General features: G+C 38.5%; 1 protein-coding gene across 8 annotated transcripts in view; it reads right to left on the reverse strand.

The window, feature by feature from the left end:
* Positions 1–23,113, reverse strand: part of PHF21A (PHD finger protein 21A) — a 188,738-nt gene that overhangs the window by 60,682 nt on the left and 104,943 nt on the right. Inside the window, exon 1 of one of the 8 annotated variants that reach the window (XM_040639011.1) lies at positions 8,081–8,225. The exons of the other annotated variants lie outside the window; for them this stretch is intronic. Coding sequence (XP_040494945.1) covers positions 8,081–8,086 — 6 coding nt within the window. The 5' untranslated portion in view covers positions 8,087–8,225. Of the gene's footprint in view, positions 1–8,080; positions 8,226–23,113 lie in introns of those variants that run through there. 8 annotated transcript variants of the gene reach the window in all.

A 23,113-nucleotide genomic window follows, 5' to 3' on the forward strand; every position in this document is an offset into this window, starting at 1 on the left:
TTACCTTGTCAGTACTAGAAATTTTATTAAAGAGAGCTAGAGATTCAGCAATATAGAAGAAAAACATGAATAATCTCCTAATGAATAAAAAGCATTTGGTTAAAAATTTAAGTTTTTTATTAAATCTTAAGTGTGAAGAGAAACATTTTTCACAGGCTATGAAAACCACTAATCCAATCCACAAATCTCTATGAATATTTAGTTTACACACACACACTCCAAGGTTTAGAAAAGATGGCATGGCTGCAGTAAAAATGATTTGCTGTTTTTATCTTCTTTCAGCATACTTCTTAGTACTAACGGTGGAGCTCACGCTTTCTACCTCTACTGTTCTCCAGTTTCCACATCCAACAAAATTACTGAGGTGCTGGGTCAGAAGAGAGGACACTGTACTGAACATAAGATCCATCCCTTTATTTTTAAAGTTAGACTTTTTTAGAGCAGCTTTAAATTCATAGTATAGTTGAGTGGAGAGTACAGATAATCCCCATATACCCTCTGCACCGCCTCCCTCCCTATCAATATCCCCATCAGAAGAGTACATTTGTTAAAACTGATAAACCTACACTGACACCTCATTATCACCCAAAATCCACAGTCTACCCTAAGATTCACTCCCCATGTTGTACATTCTATGAGTTTTGACCAATGTATAATGACATATGTCCACCATTATAGTATATGGAACACTTTCATTGCCCTAAAACCCCTCTGTGCTCTATTCAACCCTCCCTCCCACCAACCCCTCGCAACTACTGACCATTTTACTGTCTCCATAATTTTGCCTTTTCCAGAATGCCATATAGTTGAAATCATGCAGCAGGGAGCCTTTTCAGATTGGTTTCTTTCACTTAGTAACATGCATCTAAAGTTTCTCCATGTCTTTTCATGGCTTGATAGCTCACTCTTTCAAGCACTGAATAATATTCCATTGTCTGGATGGATCACGGCAGTTCCCTGACTTTTACATACAGTCTATGTGGCACTGGTGAGGTCTACAATGGCTACAACAGAAACAACAACCACCTCATCAGACGGCTCTCACCTGCCAGGCAGGACACATGGAGGCTCTAGAGCATCTACGTGACTTGACCAAAGTCTCCAGCCAGGGCTGGAGTCAGGCTTAACTAACACTTCTAGTTCCTCGTATCTAATTCCATATCCACCCCCACCCCCACCCCAATTGTTCTACTTGCTGGTAAGGACTGAGAGCCCTCACATCTATATACCACATAATATAACAAGCCACAAAAGCACCTCATAAGAAAGTCATATACATATACATCTTATATACATCCCCCACTTTTAGGAAAAATAAGTAGAGAGGCAACATTATACAGCGAAAATAATACAAAGAGTCAAAAAACATCTGGGTCCCGGTCTCGTATTTGTCACTAAGTCACATTTGTGACCTTGGATAAGTGATTTACCTATTTTTGGGCTCAGCTTCTCTCAGTCGCCAACATTCTCTTCTGCTTAAAATTCTATGAATCTCTGAATGGCAACAATACAAATCTCTTGATCTATACTTCTTATAAGTGCTGTACACAGAAACCTAATGCTCATAATGATGATCTCGACACACTACGAAGAAGCTAAATCATTAAAAATATTTCATTCTGGGATTGAAAACTCACAGGCAGGTAACGTACATGAATGAAGCAGGCCAGCTACGAGATAATAAGGAGTGACAGGTGACAGGGACGAAGGTCAACTCGAGAGGGAGGGCCCTGTCTGAAGGCACTAATGTGAGAACTGCTTTTAACACTGCGAGGCAAACAAAATATCTCTGCCAGCTAGATTAAGCCCAGGAGCGACCAGTCTTCAATCCCTAGACAATAATTACATCTAGTGAACTGTAGTTACTAGGAGAGGAATCAGCCATTACTTAGAAAAATTTTCAACAATAGGAGGTAAGTCAAAAAGGATTTCAGGTAACCAGAAAGTTAAAATGGCTTTCTGGTTAATTAAAATTTACCACAGTAAAAGGACTGGGATGTGACTTTCGTGGGAAAAGGTGCAGACATACAAAGCAAGTAATCAATGGGCGCTGAGAAAAATACAGTTAAGATAAAATATCTGAAGACAGGAGAGTGACAAACAACAAAATACAGAAGAATGAAAAAATTAGTAATAATGTGTCCCAGAAATGTGCTGACCTTCTCAAAATAGCTTAAAGCACCTCACAGATAATTTAACCCCCTCCCCATCATGTCGCACCGACCTAAGAATGAACTGGAATCAGTTTATCTACCACTGAACTGTGGCTGTCTCTAGGGCTAGAGAAAGCAGCTGCTTAAACAGCCGCATTGTAGAGGTCAGAAAAATGAAAACTGCCTTGTTGAAGCTGTCCAGGGAATTACAGTAAGCAAAATGTGATCATCAGACTTGGAATCCAAACAGAACACTAGAAACATCTCCTGCCATTTAACTGGTTCTTGTTTTTGAGTACTGAGACTTTTCAAAATCGTTTAATATACATGATTAAGAAAAAAGGAATTCATGTTAGGAACATATGGATTATTTAATAAATTTTCAAGAATTCTACTTTCTGAGTGAACCTTAGATGAAAAATGATGGTACCGCTTTCCACAATTTTCCTAATGGTGTGATATTTTCAGCTTAAGTAATCATTCATACATGTACGTAGCACCTTACGCTTGTAAATTTTCATACTCTCTTAGCAAATAAGATTTTCACAACTGCGTAGGGTGGATTAGAGCAGGTGTCACTGATTCAGACAGGGAAACTGAGGCATGTGGTGACCAATGGCCAACCAGAAGTTACACAGTTACCTAACAGTAAAATAGGCACTAGAATACGGAATCCTTATCCTCTGGAAACTAGTCTGAATGAAGCTCTGTTCACTGAACAAAGAGCTGGAGCTCATTTGTCTGAGCCAACACTTCTGGGGCTGACAGGAGGTTGGGTGATATCCAAGTGGACTGACTGAATGTAGAATATACTGGGGTGGGGAGATGAGCCAAGGGGGAGAGATGTCCTTTGCTGGACATCAGTCTCTAGATACAGTAAACTGCCAGGAAACAATGACAGGCTGTTGAAAGCCAAGGAAGTAAGCTGTGCAACAAACTGAAGGGGCCAAGCAGGAGAGAAGCCAGAGGATGCAGTCAGGGTTGGGAATGTGACAGCCAGAGGTGAGGCATGGACAGCTCAAGAGATCGGTCCGGAGCAAATCACACTGCCTATGCCCACGCTGAGGCACGTTTCCTATAAACTGCTCTGAGCACTTGGAAGGGCTGGGAATGTTCTTAAAGGGACGGGGCAGTGCTGAATGACTTGCTCCAAAATGCCAGAGACTGCATTTCTGTCATCAAAGACATTCTCTCTGGCAGCAGAGCAGGGATACACACTGAAGCCAAACCAACAAGAATGATACGTGTCTTCATCTATGGAGTGTGATGGACAATGTTAAGATTCTATTGCTAACCTACCTCAAGCCAAAACTTCAATTCTGGAACAATGACTTCAATTTAATAAATGGAATGGATGCTGGCAACATTTAAACTGGTAAAATGTTGGATTCCAGTGGGTTCTTAAAGGAGTATATCACGGCAAACTTTACATATCAGCCACTAATACAAAGCTGGATTTAAAATTTTTACTCAGTAACAGATTTACCCTTCTGCCATAAAAACCATACAGCTATTTTGCTTTTAAAATAGAGCACAGATGATCAAAACCCATATGCAAAGGGGCTGGGGAAATAACATTATAAACCACAGGGAGAGGTTTTAAAATCAACCTCCCCAATTCCAGAGCTGCTACGCGGAATCCTGGCTGCCCCTCCCCCACCTATCATGCAAGACCAGGGCTCAGTCAATAAGACTGCTGTGCAAGTGACACAGCCATCACTTCTGCTTAGTCTCCACAGGCCTAATGGATGTGATGCTGCATTTACTTATCTCAGCAGGCAGCACGGCCTCGCCAAGAGTGGCCGTGTTTCAGACTTGGTAAGAACAAGGTGTCGGGGGTTTCCTTGTTGTTGCATGGTTCTGCAACACCTTATTTCAACTCTATGCTGAGCTGGCAAGAGCACTAAATTAATCCAGCTCTGCTTACCCTTCAGCCGTTCCAGCAGCAGGACGACTTTGCAACATTCACTGGCAATGTGACACACTAGTAACACAGATTTGTCTAGTCATCACACCCTTTGAATGTCTCCTTGGACCTTCTCTGTCCTTGTCTCTCCCAGCTGCAATTTTCCTTACTAAATATTTCCTGTGATATTTTCAACCGAAGTACATAAGGATCGAACTCCATCTTGAGCCTGCAGAAATGTGTGTCATTTTTACACTACATGTAGCTCCTGGGAGAAAGACCTGCCGGGTGGTCCTTGAGCTTCCTACAGCCTACTCTGTCTAGGTGCTGAGAATGGGGAGAGGTGACTGTTTCCATCCCCTTTAAAAGAACCCAGCTGATTCAAGGATGGCTGTGAGGGCAGGTAGGATGGACCTTCTTGGAGAAAGCAGGATATCTGTCGTCTGATGGATACAGTGGAATGGACCTACTTGTGTGCAGGCTGTCAGCCTTGCCACTAATCAGAGGGGATAAAGATATTTAGGAAAAGAAAATGGAAGAAATTGACTGGAAAAGAAGTGACACGGAAGTACAATGTTTAACATGCAGCTTTTCTTGGTGGTTGAAGGTGCTCCTTCCCCAATGGAGACACCCTGTAACAGGAAGGAATCATTCCGATGCAGGGGTGCATACCTATACTTCACAGGGTGTTTGTTTGTGTGACAGTTATACTGTCATAATTTTAGATAGTTAAACCTCTGCTCCAGGGTTTATAAAAGATCAGAGCACTTGTCACTCTTGGTGCAGGTAGAGTGAGATAGAGTGGTTGAGCAGTTCATTTTTCTTTATAATTACACTCCATTAACCTTCCACATGAGAGCTCCCCTGTGCTTTCAGACCAGCAGCACCAACTGGCTGCATTTGATAAGGCTCTACAGAGTCTGCAAGACCAGCACATGCAACAAAAGGAACACTTGAATACTGCAGACTTAAGCAGAAGCTCAACGCAGCCCCACAGCCCCTTCCTGGCACACACATTCAGCTCAATTATACATGTGTGGACAAAAACAAACTGAAAACGTAAAGCTTGCAACGAGCAAACAGATGATGGGAGATTCTTTAAACCAGAAGTGATCTGAAAATCTTCTGATAATCTTTATAATACGATAACCCCAAATTTATTATTATTTTTCTTACCTGTGATAATGTGGTATCCTATAAGAACTGTACTCAGAATACTAAAGCTTACAGGGCGATCTATATTACAATTAGACCACACTGATGTCTACAAGCTGCATGTTGTGAAGGTAATTCACATGCTCAAGTATTTCTCCTTACCTATCTCTCGGTAACTCATTTAAAAAAAAAAAAAAAAAGGTTAAGAATGAGCACTAAGTCTATCTCTATCCTTCCTGACAGTGGCCACATAAATGATTTCCCTTTTTGAGAGAGAAAGAGACCTATTCCATTAATAGTGCATTCTCCTGGAGTTTTTAATGTAGCACCCAGAACACTACTTTCCATATACACAAAGGTAGATTAGTGCTGCTTCTACCCTGAGCAAAGGCTAGGTGTTACATGCTTGAGCAGATAAAACGAAAGCCAATTTGGGAAGTAGGTGCTGGCACAATTAATCTTGAATAGGATCCCAGTTATTCGGGAAACAAAAGGTAGCTATATTTATACCTCTGCCTTAACTAGTGGCATTCCCAGTTCTCACACATCTCAGAATAAGGTTTCCATCAGGTTAGTTTGTGGTTCTGGGTACATCTCCTAACCACAGTGACCAAGGGAAGGTCAACAGGTATCCTGACAATGCTACTCACTACTACCTCACTTTCTTTGGCGAACGTATATACTGAAGATGTTGGTTTATAACCAGTGTAACCCGACAATCAGAGAATTAAAGCAGAGGAACTCAAGTGGTACAGTAGTTCCTTCATCAAATGTTACATTTAAAACACTGTTCTAGAGCCATAAAACTACAGAAAAATCTTGTTTTTGAAAATTGATGAGATGCTTAGTAGACTTCTGAAAGTGCTGGGCAGGGAAATGATTGTTTACATTTACATTCTGAAGATGGACGACTAGATCTGGAAATTCTGCTACACTCTTCCTTTTTTCTATACCTTATGTATGAAACTAAAGGATTTTTTCCATTAATATTTTTCTCTTGCTTAATACCATTACAAACTTACATTACTGTGTGTTTTTATCATACTTTCCACCACAGTATCCTTTTTAAAAAGGCTTTCTTAACCCAAGTATCAGATCTGGGCTTCCAACTAAATAGTTCATAATTCTTTAAAACCCAATACCAGTGATAAAATTTTAATATTTTCTTGCTGCACGTTACACGCTGAAGCATTCAGCATAATGATGTTGAATGACTACGTGCCAAAATATAAAACCAACCCATGCCTAAGGAAGCAGCTCCTGAAAACGCTGGTTTCTCAATGTCCAGATCCGGGTGACAATCGGATTTCTCCTCTGCCTGATCATGCATATTTTTCATTTCCCAGTGAATAGAATTTCATTCACTAAGTACTTGTTTTTCAGTTTTAAGAGTGGCAGACAAATTAAAATTCCACTCTCTATAACCACGTTAAGAATCAGGCAAAAGCCAATCTACCTGCTCGGGACCTGTCGCTCTGACTCATTGTTGGGCCATCTGTTTACGCACTGCTTGTCTCACGGTGCAAATCAACCTGCTGCTGGGCGGACCTGCCTCGCGCTGCAAACGCATTCTGCAATCTCAACCTCCCTCACCAGCAATAGGTCCTCTTATCGGAATCTAAAGCTACCACTTCAATCAACTGGAGTCAGACCTTATTCTACTGCTCCTGTACAAAAAAATGATACACCACAGACCCACGTGCAAACAGGTCATCTCTGAACGCTGGGCTCATGAGGAAGGTGGCAGCATATTCCTGCTCCTATCAAAACATTTTAGTACCATCAGCAGCAATCAGCGTACTACTCAGCAATATACATGCACTACGTGGCGAGAGGCTAAAAAGATTACTGAATCCCAGAGGACAAGGGCATGAACTGTAAATACAAACCGTTCTGGCCTTCCTTGTTTTAAAGACTGGCAACTTATTCATAGATGGGTTTCCATCTGTGTGATTAGCACACAAATTTAAAGCAGCATTAGAAAAGGTTCTTGGAACATCCTCTGAAATTTGCTTGTTGTTTTCCATGTACTTTGCTAATCACTCTCTCATCTTCGATTTGAAAGGATGTTAGGACCATGAATAGGATGGAGAGCAGTACAAGGTTTGAAGACAATATTTATTGAACATACCCACAGAGTATATAGTATTGCATTAGTTGTTGTGGTTATAACATTAAAAAGTTAAATTCTTTAAGAGGTTTATATAGGTACTTCAGGAAATAGAAGATGCATATGCAAAAGAACTATAACATTTCTTATGGAGTATTAATAAGCAAAATTATCAGAAGATTTTTAGAAAATATGTAAACAGAGAGCGAGCAATAGAGAAAGGGAAACCACACGAAGAGGACAAGATCAAACCTGGGAGAGTATACATTTTGAGCAATGCTAAACCCAAGGAAATTTTGGGGGGAGAAAAACAAAAATAGGCTATTAATAATAATTAAAAATTATTACTTTGGGGAAATGGAGTACAGCAAATTTAGATGCTAGTGATTGATTACAGGTCCCTTAATATTAAGAGAAACAAATATGTGCCCAATGAAAGACATATATACTTCCACTGGGCTTTATTCTTTACATTTAAGAAGACTGTTCTTTGAGAACTGAATGTAGAATTAACCTATCTTGTTTCTAACACATGTACTTGAAAAATGCATGTCTATTTTTAGAAAGGAAATCTTAAAATCTATCTGTAGAGGACTCGAAAAATATATAATTTAAAAGGAGCCGAAGAGCTTCTAGATTGGTGTTTAGAGGAGGAAGAACTGCGCAGAAATATACCTAAAAACACAGGTCGGAAGAAAGCACATATTACATTGCTTGTTAGCAACTAAAGCAGAGGGATGAGAGAGAGACTGATACCTGCATGAGAATTTCTGTCTTCTAGTGGGTGAGAAGTTCATCACATTGCATTTCGTTCAAGGCCCTACTCTCTCCACCGTACACAAACATCTTAACTTTTCTCCTGAGGATGAGTCATAGTCGTGGTGAATAGAAATGCTTGTCCTGTTCCTCCGTGCTAAGGCAAAGTCACAACCTTCTGCAAGGCTGGTGGCAATATGACATTTACTCAACAACCAGCAACATCCCTAGTCCTTTTTAAAAAAACAAACAAACAAACAGATACTGATAAATGAAAATAGCGATCAAGGGAAGATTCTAATTTTTAAATTGACTGTAAAGTTGAGGTTAGCACGTTAACCCTCTCAACTGCTTGATACTTGCAAAAAACCAAAAACAAAACCAAAAAACAAACGGCACCATCAAATCATGAGCAAAGACAGCAGACTTTAAAGAAGAAAGCAACATGTTTGGTGAGAAGAAACTGCTACCTCATTTCCCACACTTTGCTATGAAAACAAATTATTCTCTTCTACACTATATGCCAAGGAATAGAGTGTTACTTGGAAACTGCATTCTCTTACCTTTAGATAGGACAGCAGTGAGACTACCTTAACTTATACTCTACCAGGAGTTGCTGGGTCTCTCTCATCAATATATGAGAATGCTCACAGAAATTCCTTTTTTTTTTTAAAGATTTTATTTATTTTAGAGATAGAGAGGGAGAGAGAGAGAGAGCAGGGGGAGGAGCAGAGGGTGAGGGACAAGCAGACTGAGCGCCGAGCCTGACGTGGGACTCGATCCCACAATCCCAAGACCATGACCCAAGCGGAAATCAAGAGTTGGACCCTCAATTAAGCCACCCAGGCACCCCAAGAATACTCATAACACTTCTGAATTCACTGCTACAAATGACCATTAGTTGAGATGTGGGACTAAAGGAAGTACGCAATTACCAGAAACTAAGCTAACAGTCAAATTGTGGATGCTAAGGATTTTTATGTTTTCCTTTTGGAAACTAGTAGACTTAAAAGTGACCAAAAACTTATTCAGTGCAACTCTCTAGTTATTTTAATCCAACCCTTCCGAAACACTCCTACTAGGATACAAGCTTGTATGTCAGTTTGTCATTATTTGTTTCACAAAGATCCCTATTTGTGTCATTTTCTAAATTCAAAACCTATGTTAAAATTAGAACTTGACACTCTAAACCCTGAGTAATGCCACACCAACAGTTGAACATGTCTTTACCCATCAAACCCAGGTATTTTGCTAACACAACTGAAATCGCACACCAGAACTTATTAACACAGCTGTTTAGGAACAGAAACATCACAGAAGTCATGTACCACTCTGCTAGAGAAGCTGAAGGGAACGGAGAAGTTGAAAACCCATCAAAGTCAAGGATTTTGGGCTCTATAATATTTAGAAGCAGGTCCAATGACAGGCCCTTAGATTTGCCATTTCAACAAATTTCTATTCTAATAAATTACTGCCACGTACTTAACCAATGGGCCGGTAGGTTCTAATGAGAGAAAACCACATTCACCTGACCTGAGAAATAAATAACGAGACTAATAATGAAAGTCACAGTTGTGGTGACTAATCCATGCTTCCGCCACGTGTCCCACAGCTTCAACAGACCAGCTAATAACACAGAGAAGAAAACAAAAACATTGCTAGCCAACACTGCATTTTTGTGTAAGAAAAGAGCAGGAAGAGGATTAACTGCATTCTTTCCCCCACCCCTGATGCTTACATTTTAAAAATTCCATTAGTATCTTGCCAGATTTTCAAGAGAAAAGCTGCGCATCAGAGTTAACTGGTACGATAGGCCATGGGAGAATAAAACCAATAAGAAACCTTTCTGTTCTGCACTTCACAGGGCTGTCACTCGTACTAGAAAAACGTCACTTTGAAGCCCTGTTTGCATTCCATTTTTAACTAGAGGGAAGAGGATGGAGGTCTTTGGTTTCTATGACAACCCAGATGGGCCATAATACACGATACTTACAAATGTTCAATTGCAGGGATGCCAAATCAAATTAAGGCAGAGTTAGCACTACTTCATAAAAACTAGATGGGGGAGAAAACAAAATACTTATGGCAAAACGATGCCATTTCTAGAAGTGGTTCTGAAAGATTTCATGAGCAAATATAAAGAAAAGAGTGACTATTTTTAGTAAAAACAAATAAAACAGTAAAACTAATATACAAAAATAAAGCTCCAATTTACATGAGTAAATGTTTTCATTAAATTTGACTACTGGAAAATTACTACCTCACTTAATGTTAAAAAAATTCCCTCTCAAATAACATGAATTTCATTAGTGATTCAAATCATTACAATCTGGCACACTGGCTGGGTTTTAATGGTGAGTTGAGCTCCTTTGAGCGAATTTTTCCTTTGCTCCATCCTCAAGATTTGTTTCTATGTTTGGCTTTTATAACTAGAGTACTTAGTCCTCAAAATAATTGTGAAATGGCTAATGTTTCAGAAAGGAACTAATTTGTAACTCGTACTTACTACAACTTATGAAATTGATTAACTTTCCAACAGAATGCAAGAGTAATCTACCGTATCTCTTACCATTTATAAATTATGACCTATTTGAGAACAATCCCCAGCAAACACTCCTGGCTTTTAAAGCACTATTTTGAAGAAAGGTATTTCACATATGGTCCTCTTCATTTGAGGGGAAAAATAAAATGTTTTATTATTCAAACCTTATAGAAGAATGGATTTAGATCATCGATCTTACCAGTGGGGTAAAGGGGTATCACTCACCCTTTTAAGATCATAATGAAGAACTATGAAGCCTGCCCCCCAAAATGTCATATGTGCATGAACATATACACACGTTTTGCACATATTTCAGGGAGTTTAGAGCCCTACCCGAATGTCCCCCATAGAGTTCCTAGTTCACATCCTGGTTCAGGTCCTTTCTTCCCAAAAGTTCATACTTGTAATAATGGAGGTCCCCCAAACAAAAAAAACCTTCACGTTCTCAACATTAGGTAGATCGATGGTACCGTGTGACTTAAAACACAGGTCAAATTAATTAAAACGAATTAGTTTAATAAATATGTATCTGCTGCGGAAATTTTACTAAAGCTTCAATACTAGGAGTTTCAACTCTTTTGGATTTGCACAATCAGGTACGTCTGTTTCTGTGACTTTTTCTTCTTCGCCTAAGTGGCATAAAACCATTTAAAAATTATTTTGAGAGATTCCGAGATAGGAGACGTTTGTAAAGGCAGGGCCAGAATAATTCCCTGGGTCGAACGTTTTTATAACTCAGATGTTTCTTGTTTTGAAAAGAAAATCTGTATATGAAGAGTTCCATTTAAACAAGAATAGCCTGGAACGCACTGTACCTCTACTGCTGTACGTGGAAAAAGCTTGCACCGAAGGTGAAAAACTTTACCAACCACGATGCTGGTTTCCTTTCACCCCATCCATGTGACTCTAGTCTTCACTCAGCCTCTCTTCAGGATTAGTTTCCTCTGTTACAAAATGAGGATAATATACCTCTCTACCCGACCGCGCTCCAAGAAAAGAGAGAAAATCTTTCACAAAATTAGAGTTATAAAATATTCAGTATTCCTAGTCCTAATAATGACACCAAATAATAAACGGATGGTCTAAAGATGCTGATGAACTTGATTTTCCAAACACCATAAAGCTGCCCTGCTGCCCTTTACTGTAATGGCATGTTCACGAAGGGCAGAGTGAGAAAAGGCTGCAATTCTCCCTGGGATGATGACTAGTACTTACAGAAGATTAAAAATAAGAATGATATATTATGTAGAACAGAAGCAAAGATGGAAGGATAAGCATGGCTCAGCACACTGTGGAGCTCACGATATTTAATTTGAGAGGTACTGGCGAGGGCTTGCATGCAGGCCCACACAAGCCCCTGTAAAAGCTTCATTAGACTCTGGATATTTGCCCTTCATCAATTGCTTCCTATGCCAGGATTTCCTTTTTGAGTGTTGCAACCTAATATTCCTCACCCAGGCAACCACAAGCCTGTTTTGGAAAGGTTCCCTATTTCAGAAGCCTCAGTGCTATTTCCATTTGGAAATACATCTTTATGAAAATATGTATCATCCCCAGAACTAAAATGCTTAGATATATTAAGTTTCAGCTGTAAGTGGTATTTTTAGAAAAGTGGTAATTTCAGAATCTCTGCTTCAAAATTACAGAGTTGGTTTCTTTTTTTAATGGAGTCACAAAGTAGAAAATTAAAAAGACATACCAACGATTAAAGTTTTCCCCTCCCTTTTTCTCATCCTGTTTCACTTAAATTTTTAAAACTTTATTTCCCTAAAATTCTTAAAATCACCAAATTATTTATATGGTAAGACATTTCATCAGATTTTATCTTCATAGAAATGAAATACCTCAATGCAAAAGAGACCTGAACAACAGCCAGCGTTCTTGGAAATGGTCTGACTTTGTGGACGGTGCCACTGTACCAGAGACTGATTCAATCTGAGATGCCTCGGACACAGCAAAAAATTTCTATTTTTGACTAAAGGAAAAGGATTTCACTTTTAATAGGCAAGAAATAAGAAATCAATTTAATGCTATATGTCAACTGTACCTCAATAAAAAGAAAAAAAGAAAGACGAGACATTGGGGATGAGGGGCAGAGGAGAAGGAAACCTTTGTTCTAAGATTATATTAAAAGCTACTTAAAACATATAAGTGATGACATTTCATAAACTAAAATATTTGATCCGTGGCTATAATAGAATATCCTATATCTTTTTTTTTTCAACATAGCAGTTTTAAAGAATTGTGCTCATTTGACCTCTTATCCAACAGAAACTCATTTTCCTTCACATTGGTTTGCAGGGCACAGAAGTATTTATTTTGTTACAGTACTCAAGTTCTACTGTGGGTGAGTGCTATATGCTGCCAGGACTGGAGAGTGTTCCACTAAACTGTCTCAAGACTAAGGGACTTTTTACCCAGAGATCTGTTTGTAAAACAGAGTTAATGTCTCCTGAAAAGACGATCTCTCTCTCTCTTTCACTATTCTCATACACCTGCATACACAAAATTTCTTCTTCTTTCCTATGTCTACTTCCAAAAAAGAAACACAGGCAAGCAGATGAGCTCAAGTGCTTTGCAACAATGTTTACTTTGCCCCTTTACAATAGGATTTCTCTGTCCTCAGAAACTTCTCTGAATATGGAAAGTGAGATTATGCAGTTAAATTTTAATACGTGCCTGTATGACATGCGTAAGTACAAATATGTGCATAAGGTATGATTAGAAAGAAATGAGCTTATTTTCATAAGGCACAAACTACTTATGCCTTGTTTATACTACATTCCTAAGATAACCTTAAGCTGTTACTGTTTTTTGGTTAAAGCTTTCTCAGATCCTAAGCAAAAGCAAAATCCTCATTTGAGAAATTAATTTGATTAATGGGCACCAAATATTTAGACCTTCCTGTTCTGACTTATAAAAGAGGTCATTTTGACTGTATTGGCAAAAGACCTTGATTGTTCTCAGCTTTCATTACAACCAGTGAATGAAACTATTGGCAATCTTTTTAACCAAGGAATCCGAACTGCCTCACACTGGAATAGTTAAATAAACATTAAGGGAACCATCAGCACCAACCACTTACTCCCCATGGGCAATGAATAAAATAATAATATTTGTAGCACAATTAAGGCTCTACGGTTCAAGACAGATCATCCCATCAATTTTGAAACAATTTTACTCTAGCTGTATGAATCTGATCATAAAGAAAAAAAATCACTTCTAATGAAATGTGGAATGACTTTTTTGCATGTGAAATATATTAATCATTTCTTTAAAAAATTTCACTTCAGAACTCTAAAGAAGAGAAAGAAATAAAGCATAAATAAAATAGCTTAATAATTTAGAGGCTACAAATGACTGTGGTAGAGCACAATTTTTAAACTTTGAAAATGGACTAATACATAGCATAAAATGGTCTTTATAGATAATAAATACTTCAAATTCAGACAAGAAAGAATTAAAGAATTCGGATGTTCATTTTATTTTGCATTTATGACTAAAGAACCAGAATAACCTACAATGGATCACAGTTGATCCAATTCCTATAAATAAGAACCAAATGATTTAAAAATTAAATCTGTTATAAACTATGAGCTTTAAGGAGTAACTGCTTCCCATTTTCAATTGTTTTCCAATGTTTCCAGAAGCCAAACAAGAAGTATGATAACAGGGTAATAAACTATAAGAAAACAGTAAGTTCAGAATCTTTCNGCAGGACACACAATTAGGGCAAAGGCTAAGTCAAAGCTAGAATTAACAAGCACCTAACAAGATACTGTAGATTACGGTTTTTTAGTTTGAATAAATCTGCTCTCAGCCTTCTGATCTTCCTCATATTTCCAAATAACCTCCACAAATCACTCTACGTAAATAGCAAGGAGTCTAAGAACTTATCACTACACTCAACCTCTAAAGATACTCACAATCAGTTCAGCCACAGAGGAGGCTGTCTGCCTCAGGTAGAGGATGGAGTTATCACTTAATGAATTAACGCCATCTAGTGGGATCAGTGAGATTTCAACTGAATCTAGTTTACTCCAGGTTGCTACAATCTATTCAATTGGTCAAAACCTCGTTTAAAAAAATATATATACACTTGTACTAATAAAGTGTACTATCTTGAATGCCTACTATAAGAATGTGGTAAACTTGTCTACAATAAAAACGGCACAAAAATATTTTAAGATGAGCAATCCTCACTTAAAGGGAATATTTCTATTCTTCAAAGGCACAAAATATTAATCAATGTGTACTAATAATTTATATTTTCAAGGATCTCAGAAAAATGCAAAGTCAAATTCAAAACAACATCCAGTCAATAAAAATGAAAAAAAAACAATAATACCTATTATTTATTTAATAGGTTTAAAGTTATCTACTTAAAGTTTTAATCTTTAAAGCTATCTTGCAATGTTGTTCTACAAATGATTCTGTTACAAAAACACTTAAATCTGGAGTGACTAATCAAAAAAGTGATTTTTCTTATGACTGTGATGTGAGTGTCTCATCTATCAACACTAGCTCACTGTGTACTTACCATGTGCCTAGAAACACGTCAAGTGATGATGAGGTTCTAAGAGATGAAGAAGGGACCTGGTCTTTCACGGAGCCCAGGTAGAGCTCTGAAGCCAGGAATTGGTGGCACCTTGCAGAAGATACTTACAACTACCTTTCATCATAGTTTTACTGTTAACTTTCTTCACATTAAAAATAAACTGCTATCATGAATATTAAATCCATTATAATTTTGATTTAGTTACATAATTTAAACCAAAAATTGGGGGCGCCTGGGTAGCGCAGTCGTTAAAGCATCTGCCTTCGGCTCAGGGCGTGATCCCGGCGTGCTGGGATCGAGTCCCATGTCGGGCTCCTCCGCTATGAGCCTGCTTCTTCCTTTCCCACTCCCCCTGCTGTGTTCCCTCTCTTGCTGGCTGTCTCTCTGTCACATAAATAAATAAAATCTTTAAAAAAATAAATAAATAAACCAAAAATTGATAAGAAAAAAAGATGTGGACCCTTCCCATAACCTAACAATGGAAATAACCTTTCTTTAATTTCCACAAAAGTTATTTATTTTTATCATTTGCAGATCTCAGGATAATGGGCTTCTCCACTCTGCGCCTCCGTGGAACGTCAGTCTCTCGTAAGGTACAGGCCCTGGCACAGTGATCAGTGTTACTGTGTCATTTACCTGCCCGACAGCGTATCTGCTTCTACTTCTTCTTTTGCACTTCTTGGGATTACCACGCTCTAGGTAAGAACATACAGGAACTTCAAGTAAAATGTGTTCACTGTTTTCTACTCACTAGTACGTAGGAATTCACGTAAAGTGAAGTTCAGGAAGGTAACCTGCAAAACTATTCCATCTTCTAAGTGGAAATGTTAACTTCTTAAGACTTTGGCATCTCCTCCGCACTGTGCATTTGTTTACACATCTCTCCCTTACACTCTTCCATGTCAATATTAGACTCATAATATATAATAATGTTTAGATGATTATTCAATCAAATTTAGCAACCTTTGTGGGATCTTCGAGGACACGGAAATTCTCTTTGTATGTGTGTGTCTGTGTATGCATGTGTGTCCTTATCAAAGAAAGTACAGAGGGGAGTTCCATATTGTAAAGCATACCTGGGCCACTATGAACCTTACATGGCCTGCATTCTGAAAAGATTAGCTAAATTTAATCTAAACTCCTCTCTTCCTCTCCTGATGGAGTCAGGAAATGGATGATATATCCCATCTTGACCCGGATTTGCCTCACTAGAAAAATGTCAATGGCCTAGAAGATACTCCAGGATTCAACGGTAGAAGATGGGGAAAGAGCCTCCCTTGACCAGCTAGGTTGACTGTCAAATCTACTTGTGTATCTAGTCAAGGAAAAGAAATAGTAAGATATGATGAAATGGGGCTGGGTTTAGAGTATGAAAACCTTGTGCTGCTGGACAAGTTATGTCTCTCTGAGTTCCAGTATATCTATTTGTAAAATAAAAATACGAATAATAACAATAATAACATAGTGTCTATTTCTCTTACATAAATATTCTGAAGAGTGAAATTTAAGTGAATAAATGTGAACGCAAACTGAAAAATGCTATTTTCAGCCTAATAATCTTATCTACCTATCCACTCTCATCCCACCACTGATCTGACCCATATTCTCCCTCCATCTTAATTAGATCCTTCGACAAAATCCGTCTCTTCGCAGCTCAGTGGACTTAAACAAATTGGCTTCCATTTTGAAGCTTTTGTTGATGATGGCTCCTGGGCCTGAAGTATCCTTTCTTTCACTCCTCTGCCTCTGTTTGTCCATCCACCCTTGAGGGTTCTGGTTAGTCCCACCTCCTCTATAAAACTTTCCTTCACTCTTTCTGCCTAGAATGATCTGTGGAAGCCTATTTCACCAAATGTCTGAATCATACAATTTAACATATACGTATATAACTGTAATAGTAGCCAAAAACAGTTACAGAGTACTTACTAGCAGGCACAGTTCTAAGCACCTTAACTATGTATTATATAATTTAATCTGCAAAGCGATTCTTGTAAGATAGGTACTGTTGGTATCTTATTTTACAGATGGAAAAACTGAAGCACAGAAAAGTTAAGTAACTTCCCAAGGTTCCAAAGGCAGTTAAGTGGCAGAGCCAGAAAAAGCAGGATTCTAACTCCGGGCAGTCTGGTTCCAGAGCCCATGCTTTTAACCAACGTACAGTAAGGATTCTCCTTATTAAGTGTTTTAAATGCATGCATTTGTCTTTTGACCCAGAATGTGTGACCCCGGAGGATAAGGGCATTTCATCTAGTGTTAACTCTTCCACCACCTTGCATTTTTCTGGGCGGATACAATTCGGTACTCAGGGTTTCTTTGAAAGTAGAGATGGACCATCAGTCACTATAATCAAGGGAAAGAAGTTTAACTTTACAATGAGTCATTTCAGACTTCAGCATTTTCATTAAATAAATATCCCAAATTGGTCAGGTTCCAACAAGAAACCATTCCTACTTCTAGTCCAGAAAGAATAAAAAAATCTAGAGATGTCTGAGGAACATTCGTTCAGTCACTTAAAAATAGATCACTTTCTAAGACGGCAAAAAATACACCTGGTTTGAGAGTCAGTTGCAGGAATAAAAATAATCTTTTAAGACAAAAACTAATGCTTTCTCCAGATCTATGCCCATATCCACAAAGCAGACCCTGGAGTATGTGTAAGGAAAATTAATAATGGAGACTTAATAATTCAATGATTAAGTCATCTGGAAACAGGTATAGTACCAGTCCCAGATACACAACTGTTTAAAAAATGTCAGCATCCTGTCAGTATAACTGACCTTACAGTTTACAAAGCCTTTTCTTTTACGTGCATGTTATCTGTGCCTCGCAAAAATCCTGGGAACCTACTTATTTTAAAGAAGACTAAAGTGAAGCTCAAAGAGATTTAATGATTTGTCCAAAATTACGTTGCTATGTGACAGACACAGGACTCAGATCTTTGTCTTCTGACTCTAATGCCTACATTCCTTTCTGCTTTACAACAGTGCTGGGAATAGTGGTGTGGATAACTCAAAATTAAATTATATTTGACTTTGGAGTATGTTTTTTTGGGTCTCATCTTTTGGTAATTTATAATACTACAAGTCAGCAATAATCGTAAAACAAAAATAAAAATACTTTTGGCTCCGGAAGAAACAAATAGCAGATTTCCTAAGCCAGTGTGCAAAGCCGTGGCCCATAGAATTAGAGAACAAGAAGTCAAAATAAATTTATGCTTGTACCTCTCTTTACCTTTTATTTTGGAAGTTTACTGTCCCCCTCCCCTGACTAGCTTCCCACCCTAACCCAGGGGATGAGGGGTAATAATGATTAGTTGATTTGTAAGGCTGACTTGCTGGGTGCACTGGAGCAATAAAAGTAACCAGATAGTGCCCAGTATCTCTCTCTTCACTGGCTCCTTCCCCTCCGACTATAAATAAGCATCAGTCTCTTCTGTATAAAAAACTCTGTCTTTCTCTCTGTCTGCTGTTCATTCTCCTTCTCTTTCTTGAAGGGTGAAAATGAAGTGTGTAATCAGTACAGTACCTAAAAAAAATGGGCGCCCACTGAATTATGGTTCTCTTTCCCCTTCATCACGAAATTTTTTGTTTTTTAAATATTAATTTTATTAGGAAAGCATGTGATAGCTGTATTAGATTATATAATCACTTAATCTGAAAACCCTGTGGCCTGAGGATATCAATTGAAATATGGATTTTTTTTTCATTCATCTAACAAATATTTAAGCAACTTCGCTAAATTTCTTAATGGAGTTACTGGGCGTTTTGAACTTCCCACTGGACTTAGAGCTCCTTGAGGACAAGAATGGACTGTCTCAACTGATAACTTCACTTTTCAGCCTAGGTAGCGATAGGGTGTTCAAGAAGCATTCAATGAACCAATTGTTGAAATAAGAAGGCTGGAGATTTCTAAGATATCTTCTGGCTCTTGAAGTCTAGTATTTCATGACATCTCTCACTTGGTACTAAACATTGCTTTTCATTTCTAAATTCATGAAAGAGTTTTGGCTGAGATCCTTTTTCTTCTCTGACTTCTTCAGAATAGAGATGTTATTTCAGGCAATGTCTTTAGCTAACAATTTCCCCAAAGCAAAAAATGTGGATGTCCATGAGTTTGGCAGAGGGGAGTTTTAGAGCAGTTTTTATTTACTGATTGACTTTAAAAATAAAGGCATTACTATTAATTCTTGCCTTCTTTTAATTTTAAAGCTGTATATGCAACCCATCAAAACAGGAATACCAAAAGCTTCTTTAGTATAACACAAATTTTTAAAAATATTTTATTATTTATTTATGTATTTGAGAGACAGTGTGCATGCATGTGCACACGAGCAGGGGGAAGGGCAGAGGGAGAGGGAGAGAGAGAATCCCAAACCAACTCCATGCCCTGTACAGAGCCTGAGGTGGAACTCGATCTCAGGACCCCGAGATCACGACCTGAGCTGAAATCAAGAATAAAATGCTTAACTGACTGAGCCACCCAGGCGCCCTAGTGTAATATTAACCTTTAAACGTTATGCACAAAAATTAGAAGCAACATGCACACTCTAGGCCCTTCACTTTGTATAGACTTCCAGGCTATCAGCCAATCATAGCTTCAGTACCTTCTACGCATCTTGGGACCCAGGGTAAACCACTTCCATTATGTTCTTCCTTGCCCTAGACCTCCTCTTCCTTTTGACCCTGACAATCCCTACTCCTGAGCTGCTCATTACCACCGGAGCCTGAGTTCATGCTGTCTCTACCCCCGCCTTCTACTCACTCTTACGTGATCATCTGTCAATTTCCCTCAAACACTATCTCTGTCTTTCTTGACCTCTTTGTGCCGCTGCACCACTGATCATGCTCTTCCTGGAACCCTCTGCTCATCTGTCATTATTGTCTTGATTCTCTTTTCCATGGCACTGAAAGCTCCTTTAAGTTTAGATCTTCTTATATTCAGATGCTTTTCAAGTTTCTAGTCCAGGCCCCTTTCTTTCCTGCTCTATACTTATTCACTGGGTAGCTACAGTCAATCTCAATGCTGTAATTATCTCCACGGAACAATGGAAGACCACATACCCTGGAAAGAATTCTGGCCTGTATGACTAGCTGGCTTCAGGCAAGTTAATTAACTTCAGTCTCAGTTTACTCACTTCTTAAATGGGAATAACAGTATATACTTCACAGGGCTGCTGTGACAATTAAATGAGGTTAACACTATATAAAGTACCTAGTGCAGTGCCTGGGACATATTTTAGGTCAATGAATCTGTCTCTAACTCTGGCCTCTCTTGGAACCCCCTTCTAATCCTATGACAGACATTTCTATCTTAATGTCTCACTGACACCTCAAATTCGGCCTGCTCAAGATGAAACTCAACATTGTTTTCCCCCCTCTTGCAGTTTCCCATCTTAATAACCCCCTAATAGCTCAAGCTGGGAATCCTAGGCATGTTCACTCCATCCTCCCCCTCACGCTTTACATCTAATTAGTTCCTGCACGGTTTTGTACTTCTGTCCCACTACTGTAATTCAAGCCTCTTACTAGGACAATTTATAACATCTTCCTAACTGGTATCTTTCCCATCTAAGAGCAGATAGATCCCTTTGCTGACGGAACAGTCTTTCTCAAAAATGGGATCTCACCATGTCATTTCTCTGCTTAAAATTTCCCATGTCTTCTCCCTAGTAACTATGGAATAAAGCCTAAACTCCTAGGTGAGGCATTAAAGGCCTCTAACAACTGTATTTCATCTCCCACTATATCCTTTCCTTTACTCCAAATTATTCACTATTTCTGGAACCTGAAATGCTTTTACTTGTCTCTGCACCTTTGCTTAAATTGTCCCCTCCCTTCCACCCAGCACCTCTCCTACCTGTCTAAACCTCACCCATTCTTGAAGACCCAGAAAAAAACACCATTTTTTACATACGCCTTCCCTAATCCCCTACTCAGAATTAATCTCTCCTTTCTTTGTTTCTGCAGAATACCCTGCTTATAACTCTATGATGGTATGTACCATGATCTATTTTATCCTTCAATTTGTAGTTTAAACAACTGTCTCCTCTATGCTGTCTGTGCCTTGAGAACAAGAGACTCTAGGTCTTACTCGTTTTTGCACTCCATTGCTTGGAAGTTGGTAGCTCTCACGGATGTTTGTTAAACTGAACAGAGCAATTATATGATTCTATCATCCAGAATGCAGACCTACAGCACTTAAAAAACTAACTAAACAGACACTATCCCAACCAATGATCAATGATCACGAATGACTAACGACAAATGGACATGATGTGCCCTGCTGTGATGAAGGCACGATGTACTTTAAGCCAAAAAAACATTTAATGTGGATTTAATCATGAAGAAACAACCAGATAAAACTGCAAGGCATTTAGTATTGCGACTGGCCTGGACTCTTCAAAAATGTCAACAAATGAAATATTCCCATCCATCGCCCCCACCTCCTGCCGCCAAAAAGGCCATGAAACTGTCGTAGGTTAAATATCAAAGAGAAAAGGCAACCAAATGCAGTGTGTGATCCTTGACTGGATCCTGGATTAAAAATAAAAAGGCTTTTAGAGAACATAATGGTTGCTTATTAGGGAAGTATAAGTACGAGATTAGAGCTACCCAAAAGTACAGTTCATGACCCATGCTCACCTGTAAACTATTATTGATATGTGGTCAGGTTAGTACAAAAACTGAGAGCAAACATGTGTAAACTTTTATAGAAATGTGACAAAGTAATTTTGTCTGTTAAACCTAATAAGATAAACCTAATAAGACATGCTTTTTTAAAGTTTCTTTTCTCTAGTAATTCATTTTATCGTATTCTGCAAAAGTATAAACAATGGATTGGAAATTTTTTTAAAGTAGGCTCCATGCCCAACATGGGGCTTGAACTCACGACTGAGCCACCCAGGCACCCCGTAGCAATCTTAAATGTCCTAAGTGTGACACTGTGGCTGTGTTGGAGATAAATGCCGAAGGAGTTACTAAGGGTTGAAATATGATGCCTATAAAAATCAGCAAAAATAAAATTAAATAAACATGCAGAGAAAAGATAAACTAAAGTTTCAATTCATGAAAATATATACTTGTTGATTTTTACAGGATACATTTGCTATCTTCTCATAGCTCTAGTACGGTGAAAAATGAGATTATTTTAGCAGAATTCAGAATGAGTAAAGATATAGGAGATGTCAGAGCACACTAAAAGCTAACAAGAGTGCAGACCACTTCTTGCTGACAGCCCTTGGATGTGCTCTTTTCTTGCCTGTGAGTGTGGACAGAGGATATTCTGTCTATCTGTAGGGGTGGGGCTCCAAGAAGCTATCTGGTAAACTAAGATTCCTGACAATGAAGAACCCTAGATTTACTCTTAAAAACAAACAAAAACAAAAAACAAAACCTCCAGAACTTATTCAGAGGAAAGAGATCATTATCTTTTTTCACTATAACATTTTCTCCTAATTTCTATAAAATTAACAAAGATTACACAAATCAAAATGCCAATGGTTTTGTCCCCCAAAATTGTTCATTATAGACTGATAGGAAAAACTGATCTCTTCCTGAAAAATAAGGCAGGGTTCAATAGAAAAGACCATCAAATAGCAAAGTACAATGCTATCAGCTGCCCGAACTGCATGTTATTATTATACTTTTCCTTTTCAATTTTGTAATCTCAACTGGTGCAAAAAGGAAAAGTTGCTACTTTGGTTAGTTAAATTCATTACTCTAACTGTAGGGGTTTAAAAAAATGTGTCCTATGCTTCAAAAGCTCCCTTTTTATGAAAACATCAAAATGTACTTCCCCAGAATGCCCTGATGACCTGATGGTTGGGCATCCTCAGGGTTTGGGCTCAAGATCATCATCACCTTCAAAAGAACAATAATATTACCATTTAGCCTCTGATGTACTGGGCCAGTTGGGCAATCTATTGGGGGGGGGG

Source organism: Ursus maritimus, unplaced genomic scaffold (assembly GCF_017311325.1).
Source record: "Ursus maritimus isolate PB19 unplaced genomic scaffold, ASM1731132v1 scaffold_23, whole genome shotgun sequence".
Taxonomy (NCBI): domain Eukaryota; kingdom Metazoa; phylum Chordata; class Mammalia; order Carnivora; family Ursidae; genus Ursus; species Ursus maritimus.